Source organism: Aspergillus mulundensis (assembly GCF_003369625.1).
Source record: "Aspergillus mulundensis strain DSM 5745 chromosome Unknown scaffold_4, whole genome shotgun sequence".
NCBI lineage: Eukaryota > Fungi > Ascomycota > Eurotiomycetes > Eurotiales > Aspergillaceae > Aspergillus > Aspergillus mulundensis.
The window spans coordinates 1481072-1500476 of record NW_020797892.1 but is presented as its reverse complement, the minus strand read 5'-3'; the positions used below and the strand labels follow the sequence as shown (position 1 = coordinate 1500476).

The 19405-nt window shown below is 40.2% G+C and overlaps 3 protein-coding genes across 3 annotated transcripts; 1 reads left to right on the top strand and 2 right to left on the bottom strand.

Annotated features, from left to right (window-relative positions):
* Positions 1-3407: 3407 nt before the first annotated feature.
* On the top strand, positions 3408-4552 carry DSM5745_04982 (uncharacterized protein; the record flags this gene model as incomplete). The annotated part of the gene is made up of 4 exons (XM_026746998.1): positions 3408-3415; positions 3471-3759; positions 3840-4259; positions 4316-4552. The coding sequence occupies 4 exons, from the start codon at positions 3408-3410 to the stop codon at positions 4550-4552; spliced, it is 954 nt and encodes a 317-aa protein (XP_026604478.1).
* A 237-nt stretch (positions 4553-4789) lies between these two features.
* On the bottom strand, positions 4790-5101 carry DSM5745_04981 (uncharacterized protein; the record flags this gene model as incomplete). Its single annotated transcript, XM_026746997.1, has 1 exon — positions 4790-5101. The coding sequence occupies one exon, from the start codon at positions 5099-5101 to the stop codon at positions 4790-4792; it is 312 nt and encodes a 103-aa protein (XP_026604477.1).
* A 12340-nt stretch (positions 5102-17441) lies between these two features.
* On the bottom strand, positions 17442-18805 carry DSM5745_04980 (uncharacterized protein; the record flags this gene model as incomplete). The annotated part of the gene is made up of 2 exons (XM_026746996.1): positions 17442-17493; positions 17703-18805. The coding sequence occupies 2 exons, from the start codon at positions 18803-18805 to the stop codon at positions 17442-17444; spliced, it is 1155 nt and encodes a 384-aa protein (XP_026604476.1).
* Between the last annotated feature and the right edge of the window lie 600 nt (positions 18806-19405).

Here is a 19405-nt window from a genome sequence, read left to right as displayed (position 1 = left end):
CGACTTTAACGGCTTAAGTCCCAACTGCACAGCGTCTTTTCTCCTGGTTTACTCGAACAAAAACAAATAATAAGACGACCGGCAGTATGCATCAAAGAAGCGGCGTTGGCTTCCGCCATGTCGAGTGAGGATATTACAGCGAAGCTCCAAAGTCCTTTTGCAAAAGCAATAAGCTGAGCCTGAACCAGACCACCGGCGCAGTTGATATGGCAGCGCTCGTGATGAGACCTCGCGTACCTTTCTTTCGCTCGGTAGCGACACGGTGTGTGGCGAGCGATCATAGTATTATTACAGTTTGCAAAGGCTCAGCCTCGAGGGCCAACTTGATTCCTCGAGGGATTTGTAAAGCTTCGTCCTAGTTGACTAGTAGTGGACCTAGCCCTAACACCAATTGACCTTGAATTTAACGTAGACTGTTATTCATATACTCACACGCTGCATAGGCTGCTATAAATAGCAGGCAGATAAGGGTGTCACGAGCGATGACCAGGGTGAATAACTACTTATCTCAGGCTGCCTTAGACATTACTGTACTATTCTAGTTGGAACAATCTACAATAGACTGCTACCTACCTACTATAATCATTGAAACCAATAATTATGAAAACTTACCAGCATCAATCCACATAAGCTATGGCATTCTCATTAACCAAACTACAGATTCTGTTGCCCAACTTCGGATGCACCTTGAGATGCGTCTGGAGTTATCCAGCTTTAAAAGCCCACGCCTAAACACCCGACTGTACTTGCAAGCCGCAAGAGGACAGAACAACGGCCTTTGGATCGAAGAGAATGAGGTGAAGGTAGACACCGCGACTTGCTTGAGCTTGTGTGTCTTGGGGAACGTGCGCTTGCAAAGGGTGCATTGTAAAGGATCGGGAGTAGGGCCAGGGAGCACGCGATGCAGTGGCGGGGGACTGGCCGGAGCCGGAGACCCATGATATTCCTCGGCGGGCACAGTGATGTCATGATCTTGGAGCTGAGATATTGGAGACGATGAAAGACTTGTACTTTGAAGGCACGGTTCAGGTACAGGTGAACACGCCGGAAGTAAAACGTGCCCAGAGGTGGACTCTGAAAAGCTGGGGAGAGGGCCAGGATTCCTGTTATCCAACCAAACAGGATCAACGACCGGTGAAATTCCTCGAGTAGATGTCGGTTGGGCCCAGGTTGGTTGGGTTGTGGGTTCAGGCCGAGGAGAGCGAGTGGGGATAGGGCTTTGAGAGCCCGAGGGTAGAAGCCTACGTTGATAATGAAAGAGTGGACCAGGTGGCCTCTCTGGTGAGAGACACTGCTGTGGCAAGGGAAAGGGAGGAACTGAATTTAAAGATAGAAGCCTGTTAAGTACTTAAAAGATCGAAATCAATGGCCGGTGCCATCGAATGAATGGAGAAGGATTGAGTTAGGGCTTGGCTCGGCACAAATGGCCCCGGCGTGCGTTGAATTTCTGCTTCGGGTTGCGTGCATTATACATTGTAGAGGTATGCATCAGGCATGATTGATAAGCTTGTCACACTGCAGTGGTAGGTCTCGAAGTGCATTTTTACGTCTTTTTACTGGTGGTTTGGTCGTAATCCCGCAGCAAAGCAACATGGTAGTCCTCAATTCATCAATGCCTGCCAGTGTCAGCAGGTCTGAGCTCTCGCACAGGAAGACATCTATAGAAATGAGGTTTCTCGCCGTCAATACCTTGTGTTGTGCGTACGCAAATCCAGACATCATTACTCCTAGCTATCTGCAGCCCAACCCATCATGTCAAGCCCAGCCCCAAAAGTCATCGATTCCGCGGCAGCCCTAACCGAGATTCTCGAAGCCCTCCCAACGTACCCAACGACCCGCCCTCCCTTTACATCGAGATGGATGGCATAACCCTCTCCCGCCACGGCTCCATCTCCATCATTCAGATTCTCGTCTTACCCCGGAACGAGATCTACCCAATTGACATCCACACCCTCGCCCAGACAACCTTGCCTCCACGACCCCATCCTCCACCGGAATAAGTCTAAAGTCAGTCCTGGAATCCCCCTTCATCCAAAAGCCTTCCTCGACGTCCGCAACGACTCCGACGCCCTATACAGCCAGTTCGCCGTCTATCTGGCTTCCAAGACATCCAGCTCCTCGAGCTCGCAACGCGGACATCCCCCCGCCGTCCATCAACGGCCTCACCAAAGCCATTGAGCGGGATGCCGGGCTGACAATGGCCGAGGCCATCGAGTGAGGGACGTCAAGGAGAAAGGCCGTAGGCTGAGAGGCCTCTCTCTGAGGAAGTTATACGGTACTGTGCTCAGGACGTGCGCATCCTGTCGAAGCTGTGGCAGACGTATAGTGCTAAGCTGGGGCCGGCGGGAAAGGAGAGGTTAATATTTGCTTTCAGCTGGATACACGGGTGTTGGGCGGCACATGGCGTTGGCGCGGGCTTGATCTGGATGGGCGTAGGGTTGTGGGTGTGGGTGTTTGTTACTTGCTGTTATACTCGACCACAATGTCTCCCATGAGCAGCCTATGTTCTTGGACTACCATATTTTTTAGTTTGTTCTATATCCGTGTAGGTACGTATGATCCGGCCCATTCAGCGGGCTTGCTGTAACCAAATGAGCTCTTATGGCTTTACAAGTTCGCGGTTAGAAGTCCGTCATCGGGCGTCTGCAAGGTACTTTCGACAAGGCTGCTATACGGTAGGACGCCATAAGTCCGGCTGCTAGATCCTTGGCTGACATCCTTGCAGGGCCAAGAGGGCCAATGCCCACGATATCAGATCGTCATGGCGGCAGTGGAGCGACTTTCCTAATGGGGAAAATCACCCAGCACGGACACAGAAAGGTAAAAAAATCATAATCTAAGTTGCTATCAACGGTAGAGTGCTAAGCAGAAGCACTGCATTATTTTAATGAACTCATCTAAAAGGTCCATTAGCTGTTCTGGCGGCAATGTCGAAGAGGAACTGCGCCCGCCGGGTCTGCTGCTGGCGGCTGCACGTTTTGGGTTTAAGGCGGCGCCGTTACTCGACCAGGAAGGTGAGCCAACTGGCCCTGTGAAGCTTTAAAGCGACCATCGCATCGCCTTCGAGGAGCTCATGTCGTTTTCTTCGAAATATCACTGCTTCTGTATGCTGCCATCTCCCGTGTACCTGGTCCTGCCACTTTGAAATTGCTGTGAAGAACTACTCTGCAATGGCAATGCTGCTCGGTAAAGAAATTGCAAGCTGCACTCTCTGGTAGGGCATCATTACCACCTACCAGTGTCAGGTCTGCCTAACGGAGAGATACAGCCTGGACCGCTCATGTATATTCCTCTCCTCTCGCCGTCCCGAGCACAATGAGCCTCCCACTTGCATCACCGGACGAGTGTGCCTGTCTCTTTCACGTGCGGCCTCGTTTGAAGGTATCATGGTTCGGGTCATCGGGACAATGAAGACGTCGGTGATTGAAATCTCATTGGAAAACATTATTACTGACCAACTCTTGCGTTAGGCCACGGTTCGGACTGTTCTTAACAGACTTCCGAGAACAGGTCACCTTTGAACGCAGCCAGACACTTGCGTCTTCGAAAGCACGGAAAGCCTTTACAATACCAAAGGGCGACTACGAGTTTCTGTTCGACATTCCAGTGTTAGATGCCCGTTACGATACTCACTTACCGGCCCGAAGCACGAGTACCATGCCTATCGAGTGGAGGTCACGGTTGAGCGCTGGATGTGGCCAGACTTGGTTATATCTCGGCCGCTTAGGGTGCACAAATATCCCCACCCGCAGGTCAATGGTGAGCTGAGTCCGCTGAAGGTAAACATGTTGACCCCTTTCTCTTCTATCTGGTGCTGCAAGGGACTGACGGTTCGGCAGGCCGTAACAAACATCTTCAACCAAGACACCGGATACTACTTTTCAATCCCAGACGCTCTTGTTCCTTATGGCTCTACTTTTCCAGTGGAATGCTGGTTCACTGCAGAAGAAACTGCGGTATCCGCTGTCACAGCGAGCGTGCTAGAAAAACACGACCTCTGCTTTCCTGCAACGGCTGCAGAAGCTGCGCGGTTCGACACAAACTTTATAACGTCGAATATAACTCACGTTGTTTACAAGGAGCGGCATGAGTGTACGCGGCCGAGAAAGCCAGGTCTGCAGCAGATCAGCGTACCAGTTTCCCTACTGGTAGAGGAAGGCGCCTGCACGCAGAGCTTTTCATCGAAAAACATCATAATCACGCACGTGCTTGTTATCGAAGCAGAATGCACGAAGGAAGATGAGGAGATGGTCAACATGGTAAGCCGCATGTTCTTCTATTTTAGTGACGACGGGGCTCACGTGGACTTGCCTAGATCACGGAGAATATTCCACTTCATATCTATATGAAGCCTGACGATGACCGAGACAATGTTCCTTACGATCTCCGAGCGCCCACAGACTCTGAAAAGGGAGATAGCTTTCCTCCAACGTATGGAGTGCATCAACTCGATCGGTTACTTACAGTGGTGGGCGATGTGCGAGAAGATGAGATAGAGCCAAGTAGGGACAACCCTCCACCAAACGTTTTAGATACAGTGAGAAAGAATTAAGTCATGTAAGCTGATAAGCTGACAAAGCTTGTTTTACGATGGTTCAATCTGCGACGTAAGCTACAATGCCCAGAGTCGTTGAAGAGCCTATTGAGACAAACTCGGACTAGGCAAAGCGTTGATTTGCAGAACAGGTGGCTCGCGGACGTCTCCAGCTTGTACATGATAGACTAATACACGCACAAGCCGCACGGAGCCGCTAATATATGATTGAGTATCTATGTACAGTGCAATCACTCAAGAATCAGGAAACCGCAGATAATCCTCCAGCCCCCGGCTATACTCAGCCTGAAGGGCACCGGAGAAGTACCGCGAGACCCGAGACTGCCCTGGCTCATGCCCACCTCCTCGTATAAAATCCTGCTGCCCGGGTGTACTCCCATCGACCTCTCTCAATTCCACCCCATCAGTCTGGCCCTCTTTGTCGGGGAACCCTCTGCACATGCTTCCGGGCTTTCGCTGAAGCGGGGGCTTGCTGGTGGGATAGCTGGTTTCGACAGGGCTCTGGTCGCTGTAATCGTAGTTGTAGCGGTCTTGTGGGAAATCCATGGTGTTTTAGGCCGAGTTGGATTGAATGGGTGTTAAGTGTGAACTGTGTGAGGATTTTGAGGACACCTGAGGCGTGATGGAATGGGAAGTCGTGTATAAGTTCTACGGGTTGTCTCTGGGCTGGCTTCTATATGGAGGCGAGCGAAGAGGTCATAGATATGTATTCGTGGCAACGGCGGCGTCCATGGCTGGCTCTGGTGGGTATCCGCTCGGATGCTCCCATGCAACCTTATGCAACTGTGGCGCGAGCATGAGCTTATGAGGGGAAACTATGTTTATGTGGAGGGAGGGATTGCAATTGGAGTAGGATTATAGCAGTAGCATTAAAAAAACAGAATAGATAATCTGAATGAAGTATTGGCCCTAGCCTTGCACAGAGAGCATTGGTCCATGTACATCCATTAAAACTACCTAGGTACATGAAATCATGGATCTATCATCGCGGCACCGGACTCGACACACCACTCGGCACCTCCCAGACATCCGAGTCGTCGTCCATCGCCGAATATCTTCTGTTTTCCTTGCCATCTACCGCCGCGTATAGTCCGGACATGGTGATGCCTTCGGAGTTGAGACTCGGCCTGTGCGTCTGCGTGTGCGGTGGCGGGTCTGCTCCGGGTGATGTGGACGTTTCGCCTGCGGCTGGGACTTGGATTTGAGGCTCGGGATTGGCATCTTGATTGTGCAGTTGGTTGCTGGCTGTAATGAAGCCTAGTTGTTCTTGTTGAGGCATGGCTCTGGTGGTGGGGGGGGCTTGTCACGGGGGAATCTGGAGGTCAACTTGAATGGGTTCTCGGCGACCTAGTGATTTTGTAGAGGTTGGTTGTACTTGTGAGAGAATGGGATATTGTTCCTATGCGAGATGTCGGGCGCATGGGATGAAGTTGGTGGCGGCTGATGCAGTCATGATGTCAGCACTCAGCCCTAACTCGGAGATCAATCCACCCGGAGACGATAACGACATGTACTGTTTACAATATGGAGAATGCATGATTTACCTTTTCAGACATTACTATTGAAGAGATGTGAAACACGGTTTGAGTGAAACATGATCTGTCATTTCCTTGCCGTCATACCTAGCACATGTAGCTATTTACCTACAGAACTTTGTTAAACTATGGTAGACAGGGTCTCTCTAACCCCAACGCCCCTGCCCCTCGACAGCTAATCACTAACTAAACACTTTCTTTCCTCCCCCTAGAGCTCGAATTCTTGCCCTCAGTCGATGACACCCACGACCGCCCCGGCCAATGCGCTCCTGCACTTTTAGCGATTGTAATAACCAGTTAGACAAACCATGATCTCCCTTCCCAATTTTGCACCTTTACAACTCTTAGCAATCTAGGGGTACCTTTAAATAAGGGCTCTAGATACTTTAAAAGTCTTATAAATATATATTTTTACTATCCTAATTTTATTTTTAACCTTTTTTTTTATTTTTTTACCGCTCCCCGCGGTGTAATAGCTAAAATTAAGGCATGTATTTTTAATTAGCTTATAAATATTAACTTAGCTAATTTTATATAGTTATAAAACCCCTTATCCCCTTTTAATTTTTATATTATAAAAAAATAAAAAAAGGCCCCTAGCAAGCTTATTTTTTTTTATTATTAAAAATAATAATATATTAACTTTTTAGCCTAGCCTAGTTATAAAGGCCCTTTATAATTAATTTAATAAGTAAAAATATTAAGTATATATTAAATATAAAGTTTTTATAGGCTTTATAATTATTATTAATAATTTTATAATTAAATAAAAAACCTAGGACTAGCAAGCCTTTACCTATAATATTTATAATAAATTTATATATTTTATTTTTTTAAAAGGTTATATTAATATTAATAGTACTAATTATATTTTTATATATATATATAATTAGCTTATTATTATAATAACGTTTAGCAAGACTATTACCTAGGGAAAAATAGGTTTAACCCCTTAAAAATTCTAAGGGTTTAACCTACCTTTTTTAAAATAAGTTTTTTTTATTTTAATTAACACTATTTTAAGCAAGGTGCCCTTTTTAAGCACCTTAATAGCTTAATTAATATATAATAACTTTATTATAACCTTAATAATATAAAATAATTATAAAATATTAATTACCCTTCCTAGTAATAAGCTAATAGCATGCCTAAAAATATATATTATTTAATAAGCCTTTATTAAGTATATGCTAAAATTAACTATAACCATGGCTATTTTTAAAATTAATATTATTTATATAAAGTAGGCTATTATTTTTAATAACCTTTTTATTAAAGGTTTTTTAATAATTAATTAAGTAATTAATATAATTTACTATACCCTAGGCGCTATTAATATATATATTTTTTAAAAATAATATAACTATATAATATAAAAAGTGCCTAGTATTATTATAGTATATAATAATAATAAAATAAGTATTATTAAGCTAATCCAGGATAAAGTTATAACCTAAATTAAATTAAAATTAATTAAGCTGGACTTTTTTAAAATATAGGCCTAATTTTAATACTAAATATATTACTTAGGTAGTATTTTTTTTAAAATAACCTAAAACCTTTATTTTATTTAACTAAAGTAAGTACTATTAGCTTATTAAAAAATACTAGCTAGTTTCTTAATATAACCCTAGTTATTAAAAATATTATTACCTAGCGTGTTATAATTATGTAATATATTATATATAGTATAATATAATAATTATAAATTACCTAGGTTTTATTAGCCTAAACTATAAAAATTTTATATACTATGTAAACTACCTAGGCCCTTAATTAATAAAATATAATAATTACCTAGTAGCCCCTAGGCGTAAAAATAAAACCTTAATTTATTTATTTAAAAAAAAACTTAATAATATATACTGCTATAATACCTAGTAATATTAAAATATATATACTTAAGCTAATATAAATACCTAGCTTTAGGCTAAAATTAAGTAGTTTTTACTTTTAAAAATTTTTAAAAGTATATTATAAAGAAGCCTAAAGTAAATAAGCAGGGCTTTATAATAATTATTAATTATTATATTTTAAGGTTTAATATTTTTATTAAAAATTAAAACCTTAAATAATTTTTTATTAAATTAATTTAACCTGCCCTAGCTAACACGGGCACGCCTTTTTACCTTAAATAATAAAAATTAATATTAAATCCCCCTTAAGCTTTAATAATAAAGTACTAAAAAAATTATAATAACTATTATTATAATAGTGCCTAGTAATAATAAAACCTTACTATTTACTAGGTAAATATAAGTAAATTTATACCTAGTTATATTATAATTTTATAACTAGCTTATAAAAAAAACTATAATATTACCTATATTTAAGAGCCCTGGACCACTATAAGTATAAAAACCTAAAATTATTTAGTATATAAGTATTATATATTAGTAAATACTTAAAATAACTATAAAAACTAGCTAAAAAAGCGCCTTAAAGTACTTATTTATATTTATAAAAAAAGTATTATATACTAAATAATACTGCCTAGTATAAAGCTAGGATATATTATAACTTATAATAAATAATATTAAGGTTTTAAATATATATTAAAAACTAATTATTTATAAAATAATTAATTATTTAATTATATTAATCCCTATTTTAAACTATATAATTAACAGGGATCTTAATATTACTTATAATACCTTTAAGCTTAAAGTAAATAACCTATACTATAGTAGTAAAATTATTAAGTAAGCTAATAATAATAATATTAATTATATTAATAAATTAAGCATGGTTATATATAAAGCTAGTTATATTTTTAACCTAATTTTTTTAAATATTTTTTTTACTTACATGCTAGTAATACCCAAGTTACATAATAACTTTAATTATTAAACTTTAATTATTATAGTACCAGGGCGTGAAAAAAAAATATTAAAAAAATATTATTATAATATATTAAATTATAAACTTAAGTGCCTGGCCAGGCTTATAAAAAATAAAATAATATTTTTTTTAACCTAAGGAACTTAAAAATATAAAAATATTAAATTAATATATTAAGTTTTTGAATAATACTATTATAAAAGTTATATAAGTAATTAATAAATATTTAACCTAGGGAGTTATAGCACCCCCTAGTAATTAATTAAATATATAAAAAACTATTAAGCCTAGGTAGTAAACCCTACCTTAAAATAAAAAAAGTAGTTTTTAGTTATAATTTATAAAACCAAGCACGTGTATTAAACTAAAATAACTAATAATATTTAAAATAATTAAAAATTATATTAAATAATAATATAATATAAGCTAAAGCCTAGGCTTAAGGCTTTCCTATTATTAATAAATAATAAAATAATTAAAAATATATAAAAAAGGTTAATATTTTATAAAAGGTAGTACTAAAGTATTTTGATATGAATAATAATTTAAATTTTAATTTTTTAGTATTAAAGCACTAGTAGTAAAATAAGTATTTTTATTAATTAAAAAATTTTTTATTAAAAAAGGTTAAAAAAATATTATTAATATAAGCAGCACCTTTCCCGGAGTAAACTAAGTAATTATTTATATTTTAAAAACTTATTAAAAGTATGTTAGGCAGGCTATTTATAAGCTATATAACTAATACTTATAGCTAAGGCACTTTTTTATTATAAAAGCTTATAAAAATAATAATATTTTTAAAAAATAATAAAAAAATAAGTCCTTGCCCTGGTCCTAGCGCCCTATAATATTATTTTTAGTATTAAAAAAACTTAAATAAATTATAATATATTATATTATTTTTATTATATTAGTATAAAGGGTACTAAGCCTATAATAATATAATACTTTACCTAAGTACTTAGCTATAAACTTAATAGCCTTTTTTTATTTATAATATAAAAATAACACTTTTATAAAACTAAGAGGTTATTATAATTACTATAAATATTTTAAGTATTTTTAATATTATTTTATTATAATACCTATTTTAGTAAATAATAAAGTAAGGCTAGCCTTATATGCTTTTAGCCTTAATTATAAGTTTTTTAATAAATAAAGTATAAAAGTATGCTTAAAATTTATTATAATAATAATATACCTAATATATTATAATATATTATAAGGCTTACCCCTATTTTTAGTATTATTTTTATTATATATAATAAAATTATTACTAGCAAACCTAATCCTGCGCTTTAATTATATAAATAATTTTTATTTTAGCCACGCGAGTAACTTCCTAAGTATTAATTATAAATTTTTAGTAAAAAATATTTAAAGTATACTAGCTTAGGGGGAATAAAATAAAGTAACCTTTATATTTAAAAAATTAAAAATATTATATATTACTTAAAAATAGCATGGTAAATTACCCTTGCTAGTAATTAATAACTAGTTAATAATTACTTTTATTATTATAGCACTAGGCTAAAAGTAACTAGTATTATATTAATTAAAGGTTTTTTTTATAAAATACTTTTTTTAATACTATTATATTATTAAATAGGTAGCTAAAGCCTATATAATTATATAATATATTTATAATTTTATATATATAATATATAAGCTACTTATAAACTTTTTTTATAAGATAATTATTACTTATATTATTTTTAATTTTTTATATAGTAAAAGGCATGGTATAATAAAAAAACTAAGCCTAAAAGGTATATATAAAACCTAAAAATTAGTACTTAACTAGGCTAGTATATTAAAATAATTAAAAAAACCCTAGCTTTAACCACTTATAGTATACTCCTAGTTTTTTAAATAATATTTATATTAACCTTTTTTAAAAATACTAGGCTTTTTTTATAATAATAATATTAAAAAAATATAACTATATTTTACCCTAAAACTAAGACTAGTTAATAACTAAAATTTATTAATAAAATATATAATATTATTAAAAATCTTATAAGGCTAGGGTGCTAGCTTATAATAAAAATTTAAAATAAAAGTATAAATAATAAGGGCTCTCCTCCCGGAGACTTTTAAACTAGTTTTAATATATTTTTATTACTTTTAGGAATATTTAAAAAATCCTATTGAAGATAAGGCTAAAAAACTAGCCATAAAAAAGTTTAGATAGTAATAGTAAATACTACCCTTAGTAAAAGTAATAATTTTTAGTAATAGCTTATAATAAATATACTAAAAAATACATCACGTAGGCTATAGCTATATAATTTATTATAAATAATACCTTTAAATATAAAAATTATTAATAATTAATACTTAATCCTATGTATATAATACTAAAGCTATTAGTATACTTTAAAAATTAAAAATAATAATTAAAAAACTTTTTAAAGCGCCTTATTACTAGCTTTATATTAATAATATTTTAATAATTTAGTGCGCGCGCGGGCAGCCTTTATTATTTTTAAATTAAATATTTTAAGTATTATATTAACTTATAAACTAATATATAATATACTTATAATAATCCCTTAAATATATAAGTATTAAAAAAACAAGCTAACTAATAAGCTTATTAATAAAGTAATTTTTATAAAGGCCTAATTTTTAAAGCCTAACTTTTTAAAAGTATAGCTCATAATAAGTAAAATATATAATTTATATAAGTAAATATACCATGCTACCCAAGCTAAATAATAAAAAAGTACTTTTATAAAACTATTTATATAATATAAATAATAGCTTATTATAAAATTAAAGCTTTATTAAGTTAAACTATAGCTAAAGCTAGTATTAAAAAACTAGTTTTATATTATTAGCTAGTGCTTAAATTTTTGCATAATAATTTTAAATAATATTATAAATACTTTTAATATAAAAATACTAGGCTTATTTACTTTTATAAAATAAGTAAAAGCCCTAAATACCTAGTTTTTTATTATTACTTTAGGGGGTGTTTTTTATAATAATTCTAGTATTTTATAGTGCTATAAGTAACTAAGAATAAGGCCTTAAAATACTTTTATAAATTAAAATTTAAAAGCTTTATATTATTATTTAAAATTATAAACTTTTATATATTTATTTACTTTTACTAGGGCTTCCCGCGCCCTAGTATTATAAAAATTATTTAATTTAATATTAAATAACCCTTTTTTATTTTATTATATTTTTTTTTATTTTTAATATTTTTTTAATATAACTAGCTCTAGCTAACATGTTTTTTTTATAATAAAATAAGTTTTTATAACCTACTATAACTAAAACCCTAGGCGCGTGATAAATAATACCTACTAATAATTATATATAAAAATAATAAGTAAAAAATAAATACCTAGCCCACAAGCTTTAGCAAAAGTTACTTTTTAAAATAAAAAGCCTTTTATATATAAATTATTTAAATAAGTTACTTACCTAATAATGGCACGCCCCTATACCCTAAGGAAGATTTAAAATAATAGGCGTATGCCTACTAATTCCCGGGGCGTTGAATATCACTACTACTACTACTACCTTCCCAATATTAAAACTTCTTATCTAGCTTAGGAGCCATTATCACCTCTACTCGGAATGAGACCGAGCCCAGAGACTTTCTGATGGCAAGACGAATGACTTGGTGCAAGAACGAGAAGACGAGCCCGCTTAACATCACAATTCAAACCACGTCTTTGCAACCTTGGAAGGCGTGACTCGCGGAGTGCTATTAGGCACAGCGAGGCGAATATGGATGTTGGATGGACATGCGGATGGCATTGAAAGATAACTAAGGTTACTGATCCGCAAGGCCACACAGAGAAGCCCTGCCGGTGCAGTGTCTCGATGAGGAAGCGGTGGTCGGGTTTGCTTTTGCTCAATAAGTCGCTGACCGGCCTTGGACGACGAGGGGCGCCGTCTTCTTGTTTTCAACGCGGCTGGCGAGAGGGGCATTGTTTTCGGTTTGGTGTTTGGGCTGGAATGGCATCAGTTCTGCGAAAGTCCATAGACTCCGCATTGATGAGACTTATGATTAATCTGGGGCAGGGCCATGAAGCTTCCCAGTATCAGATCGTTGTCGCCAAGTCCCGAGGTCTTCAACGGCATCAAAGAGATCTATCACGTTGTCTTATAATGGACGTGTTCCGCATTGGATGATACATTGGTCTAGCAATCCTAATCTCTCCTTGGTGATACCGTCCCAATAGGCAGTGTCAGCGTGTTGGAACAGGTGAATATGCTAACACACGCTAGCACAGCCATGCGTAGAGACGCTCGTTGCTATCTGTATGCCTCGCTACACCACCAGTCTCGCTGAACGCAACTTCTAGTACGCTATTGCAGTCCAGAATCCATGGTACTCATTCTCTAGAAGGACACCGGTTATAAGCGAATGGTCGTAGAGGCTGTAATAAAGGGAGTATACCGGGGCCGATTCGTGAAGGCGCTTGTGTTCCAGCTGACGCTTGGTTGGTTTGTACTTTGCGGGCGTGGAGGTATGGAAAGGAAACGCTGCTTATTTTGGCCTTCTCTGCCGTCGTCCACTTTATTCCCATCTTGATAGCTGGGTTCAGATTCCGGTGTTGTGCTTGTAGAGTTTCGGGGGCAGTTGCCCGTTGTAGGAACTCCTAGGCTGATTGGAAGGTTCCTCTGGGGTCCCGAGGCCGCAGTCTCTACATGCTGTTAACTTAACCATCCTGGTAGCTGAGTTTCAAAGCAGCAAAAGGGTTCAGAGTCCATTTCATTTCCAGCTAATCGTCGGATGGCAATTGCAGCCCTGAGAGCTTGAAGAATGTGCGGAGTACTAAAGCTCTGGTTCTACTAGCCTTTCAGACTTGAGATCTGATAACAAGTCGAGGTGCGGTCCTTTTCTGCGGTTGGCGACAAGCATCCAATGTCCTTAAGGGGCCCCCGTTTCTTGAGATTCCAGTGAAAAGAACACAAAACATTGGGAACTTGGCTGCAATGGCGGAGGTTGCATCGCAGTTTCACCAGCATCTAATGGGGTCCTTGCTGCGGCAATTCAATAAATGCGTGGTAGATACGCCACGTACGACAAAATCAAGGAAGTTAATAGCATTCCAGTTCCAGGGTACTCCAAGAGCTATTAATCGCTCCAAATGTTAAACCCATCCAAGTCCAAAGGTGAACGGCGAAGGGACAATCCTAGTTCAATGGTTCTGGAACCAAGGCCCGGGGGTTCAAAAATAAAGATAAGCCCCGCCGGTTATAACGCTACTTTGGTACAATATTGTGAGGCACTAAGCTCAAGTTGCTTGTACCTTGATAACTTTCCGTTATTAAAGCGTTTTGAATGCAACTATGTCCGGAGTTACACCATTGTGTGGCCTACAGGAGGTTCGGCAAGATACTGACCCCCCATGGCCTGTCAAATGAGATCAGTCATATGCTCAATGACTTACTGAGAATGAAGGTAGTTTTGTCCGCGCAGGGTCGATCCTTTTACCTGCGGTTGATCCATACTTCGCAACCACCAAGAGAACTGACGCAAGTGAGGCCCAGTGAGGCTCAGGTGCGGTACTGTGTCGGACCTTCCTGGGTAGGAGTAGACAGCGTATACCTAGGGTAACTGATGGGCTGCGTGATGCAATAGGTTGAATTCCAGCCGGACAGTTACTGGCTGAAGGTTGTCAGTCGGACTGAATCACACCCCATGACGGTGTCCCAAGGCCCACAACTCTCGCCCCGATCTGGGTCTCAGCCACATGAGCCTTTGAGATACCATACGATATCCATATCGAGTCTCTGCTAACGCACCCCTATGCCTTGTTTCGGAGACAACTAAAGGAATCCAGGATGTGGCCCTATAGTGAACCTCACGGGGAGCTCTCTCCATTGCTGTATCGCGTATCATACCTAGGCCATGTGTTCAGGGTAGTCATCGTCCATGACACTCGTCACATAAAGTGGGTTCCAGGAACAAATTTACCCTCAAAGGAGATATCTGAGCCGTGGATGGGCTTGTTGATCTTCGGGGCTCCCTGGAGACTTGCGCTTGCGGGTATCTTTGTCGACCACTGCTCAATCTTCTGTGCGCCTCTGGATTAAGGGTATTATTAGATGGCCTTGCATGCATTACTTGGCAAAGGTGACGCCACCCCTGCCTCTCTGCATTTGTATACAGACTAGGGTAAGGGGACTTTCCCTCTGGTCTTTTACATGGAGCAGCTAGAGCCCAATTCGTCAAAGCTCGGTTCCCGGGTCCATAGACCGGGATCGGTATGGGGACATGAGATTTATCATGTCGATAAGGCTACCAAGGCCACCAAGGCCGAAACAGCATCCGCATGGATGCTCCTGCCGTTGGAACGCATGTACATAAAGAGCTGAGCGTGCTTTTACAGGGACGCCGAGGACAATATAGAGCCTGTTACACAACGGGGTGCATGTTCCACAATATATGAGTCATGGATACTCTCTGCAAGTGGCTCACCGGACTTCGAAGTGGATACGTGTGGTAAGATACCTAACAGGCATTGGAAATGATAAAGGCAGTGGCAAAGCAGCCGCGGGCTCACCATGGCACCCAGTCAAAGATTATTTTACTGAGCCTAAACATTGCATTCCCCTAAAACGCACAGAACAACAAGGTTCTAGGTAGCTGCTTGTGGCTACCTAGGATCCTGTAAATAATTCCACAAACAATAGGCATACTAGTAATACCCGTCCCCGAGAGCCGAAATACGTAGCGCCTCTGAACTAAGTAGGGGAATATTTTCAATTCAGCCCTGTTGGATTAATAGCACTCATTAAAGTAGTATAAAAGGGTTAAGAAACAAACTCGTGGGCAGGATGTTTTGTTATTCTGAGAAGCAAGACTTCTAGTTCTTGGTGAATGTTATATATGTTAGAAAAGGGATAAGCCCAATCTCTTATTTCCAAGCTTTGGGGTAATAAGGGCCCCCCTTCCACATGCTTTTACTTCAGGAATGCTCAGCAATCTAGCAATTTAACTGAGATTTCATTAAGTTTGGTGTGAGAAGTTTGTCTGAACCATCATTCGAAGAGCTGGTTGCAAGCATGGAGGGATAGCACAACAGGCGAAAAGGGCACAATGGATAAGTGGATGAATACACGAAGTATCATGTGCTGGTACCACACCCAAGATAGATGAGTGGAATGCAACGTCCCATTTGCGAAAACAAGAAGGTAAACCCCAAGAGCCTTCGGCCTGGTCGAGGCTATCCGTTTGTACCACCTGATATTCAGTGACGAGGAGAATTGAAGGACCTCTAGTAGTTTCTGGCAAAATATAAGCTCCGCTTCGTCCATTGTGGCCCAAGGTGCTGGGTAGGGAGGTACTGGTGGTGAGGGTTGATGCGTTATCAATTGTCCGAATTGATATAGGAGAGTGCTATCGCACCAGCTTCTACAATAACATCGCAGAGATTATCAGACGTTACATATGAAATCAGCGAAGGCAAAGTGAAAAGCAAATGTCAGCAAGAGCACAGCAGACCGTCAAGGAAAAACCAGTTCCTTGGTATATGCAAGGGATGGCCAAATAGGCCGGGATCCACCCATGGAAATCTACCATGATTGAGCACTATGAAGCAAGATGCAGATAAGGCCGGGGACTGTGTCGACGCGGGATCGAACCTCTGCCTCATTCTGTTCGGATCATCGACGAGAAAGGTTGTAGTCAACGAGCCAGGGGACTTCCCAGACACAATTCGCCGAAACTCTTCAAGAGCAAGACGCCGCGTGGATACTGCTTGGTTGGGTGGTCCATACGATGGAAAATACACACTACAGCTTCGTGGTGATATCGTTGCATTTTACAGGCCCTTGGGACGAAACCGTAAGATCAGCGCAAATGTGGTTACTTATATCTGCCGACTCTTCCAGGTCAGTTCCGGGACTCTGACCCAGCTGCTGGTGAAGCGCTAATTGCAATATCCCGGTATATGCCGGTGGTGAGGGTTTGTGATTTCTCACCCGCGCATTTTTGGTTCCTCCGCTGCAGTCAGCCAGTACCTAGTGGGAGACAAAATTTTCGGGTTGGACTGTTTAATGGCCCAACATCTCGAACAAGGAAACTTATATAAGAAGAATTCACACAAGCTGCCACAAGACGCCGTTATTACCAGGGTTGGGGATAGGAATGTTTGAAGCAGGTATGAACGCAGTGTTGTTTATTAACTGCATGGCCAGTCCCAGGTATTGTACCACGCTCCATGTAGACCTCGCTTACTGCAGACTATATGCGACAGGTAATGGCTTGGAGTCACTAATACGTTATGCTCAGGTACGCCCAGACACTGTATTGCGGTTATTGCCATGTCTACTTGTTTCGTATGGCAGCCTCCTGCTTGCTTCCATGTAGGTTGGTTAGAAACATGCACGAACAGTGAGTTGGGCAGTTCAGAGGCTGTCCATATAAGCCTTGTGCAATATGAGATATTAACTGCTTATTAAACGTAATAAATATGGCATTTATATCAAACCAGAAACCTCTAAGGATGTAATCATTATCTAGTGGATCTTCTCTACTCATTGTATTGGAATGCTCTGACTCTGGTACTATTATGCTTGCTGAAACTTCATGGAATGAGTTATAATATTGTCTGTGATATATAAATTGATCCAGTGTTCTAATCGCAGAGGTGATATACAACCCAGGCAGAGATGTCTTACCACCGTGGATCCACATACCAATGTCAAATAAACAAAACACAATAAACAAACAAGTAAAAGGAAATGTTAGCAAGCAGGTGGGATAGTTAGTATGCCCCAGATGAAGCACTTACCTCAACCCCAAAAGCCCCGCTAACCGCGCGCGCTCCGACCTCGCAATCTTCAACTGCACCTGCAGCGCCCTAACCTGATACTCCATCTTATTCCACTCCTGCTCATACCTCGCCGACTTCTCCTCACACCTCACCGCCATCTCCTCACACCTCGCCGCCTCCCGCTCAGCCTTCAGCGCCCTCGCGCGCGCATACGCCGCCGTATTCTGAGCACCGCGGGTCCGCAAGCGCTCCTGGTGGTAGCAGTCGCGGCAAGCGCTGAGCTGCTGCCGCACGGCCTCGAGCTCCTTCTGCCTGTTTTGCTCTGCGAGGTTCTGCACCCCCACGGCCTCCATCAGCTTGCGCACCCGCTCCTTCTGAGCCTTGTCCTGCTTCGCGATCGTCTTTTTCATTTCTGTGATCATTGCTCGCGAGGCGGTGAGCTCTTCGCGCGCTGCGGAGAGTTGCTGCGCTAGATGCGGGGTGCTGCCGCAAGCCCTTGGGGGCTGAGGGGCCGGGGCCGGGGCGCTAGGGCGCTTGTACGGCTGGTAGTCTATGCTTAGGGGCTGAGGGATGGGACGGGGGTTAGCACGAGGGTTAGGACGAGGGTTTGCCACGGAGACCACGGGCGGTAGACGGCGTGGTTGACGAGTAGAAGCCTGGGGCTTGTTAGCAGTATCCTTGTCATCAATGAACACAACGTGGTCACTCGGAGACGATGGCTCAGGCTTGATATCGACATCCATATCCCCGTCATCAATGAACACAACGGGGTTGGTTGCAGATGCTGGCTTGATCTTCACTATGCCATCCGTATCCTCGTCATCACTAAGCGCGATGGGGTTCATCATGCTTCCTAAGAAGGCCTTGTCTTTCGCAGTCATGCTTGCCAAGTCCATGAGCTCATCTGCCAGACTTTGGAACGCATCCCAGTCAATTGGCTCGGCAAGGACATGATCGATGTTCAATCCGTCGAGGCCCGCCGCTGGGGCTGCGCCGCCTGAGACGAAAAGATCTGACATTGTCACGGTTTGCGGGAGCTCTCGGACGTAGTGGTTTGCAAGGCAGGTTTTGGTAGGGGGTGCCCTGCACTGCAGGCACTCGAGGTTAGCGGTTTGAGACATGGTTGTCATGGTTGTGGTGGAAAAAGAAATTTTGGTGGTTGGGGTGGTGGTTTGGTGTTGAGAATCGAGTCTTGCTCGAAAGGTGTTATGGATAGCTGTGGAACTGTCCGATGTGCGCTGGTACTGGAATGAAATTCTGTTCAAGGTCGACGTACCGAGTCTATTTATGTCTTTTCGCTCCCTCGTCGGCTTTGTTAGATCAATACATTGATTCTGATCTTGGCTCCTATGTCCTTGTTTCTTTGATTACCATTATTCGATCATTTGTCTTTCGTTATTCTTCCTTGATGATTATTCCTTGATGATTAGTCTTTGATAACGATTCTTTGATCTCCATGTCGAGTAATGATTGTCGAGGTCAAAGAACCGCCGCTTTGTTCTACCCAAGTTCGCGTCTCATTATATGAGGTTCTTGACCATGGGAGCAGATGTGCTTGCTCTATGCCTTGAAAGACAACCCGCAATTCAACACCCACTGAGCGCTGCCCAAATGGTCAGTCACGTGCATTCCCTCTTTGTAGGCATGTACGGTCTGCATTGTCGTCAGTTGAATGAGAAACAGGTTCCAATCTGCTGGAAGTCGCTTCTTAGAACACGGCT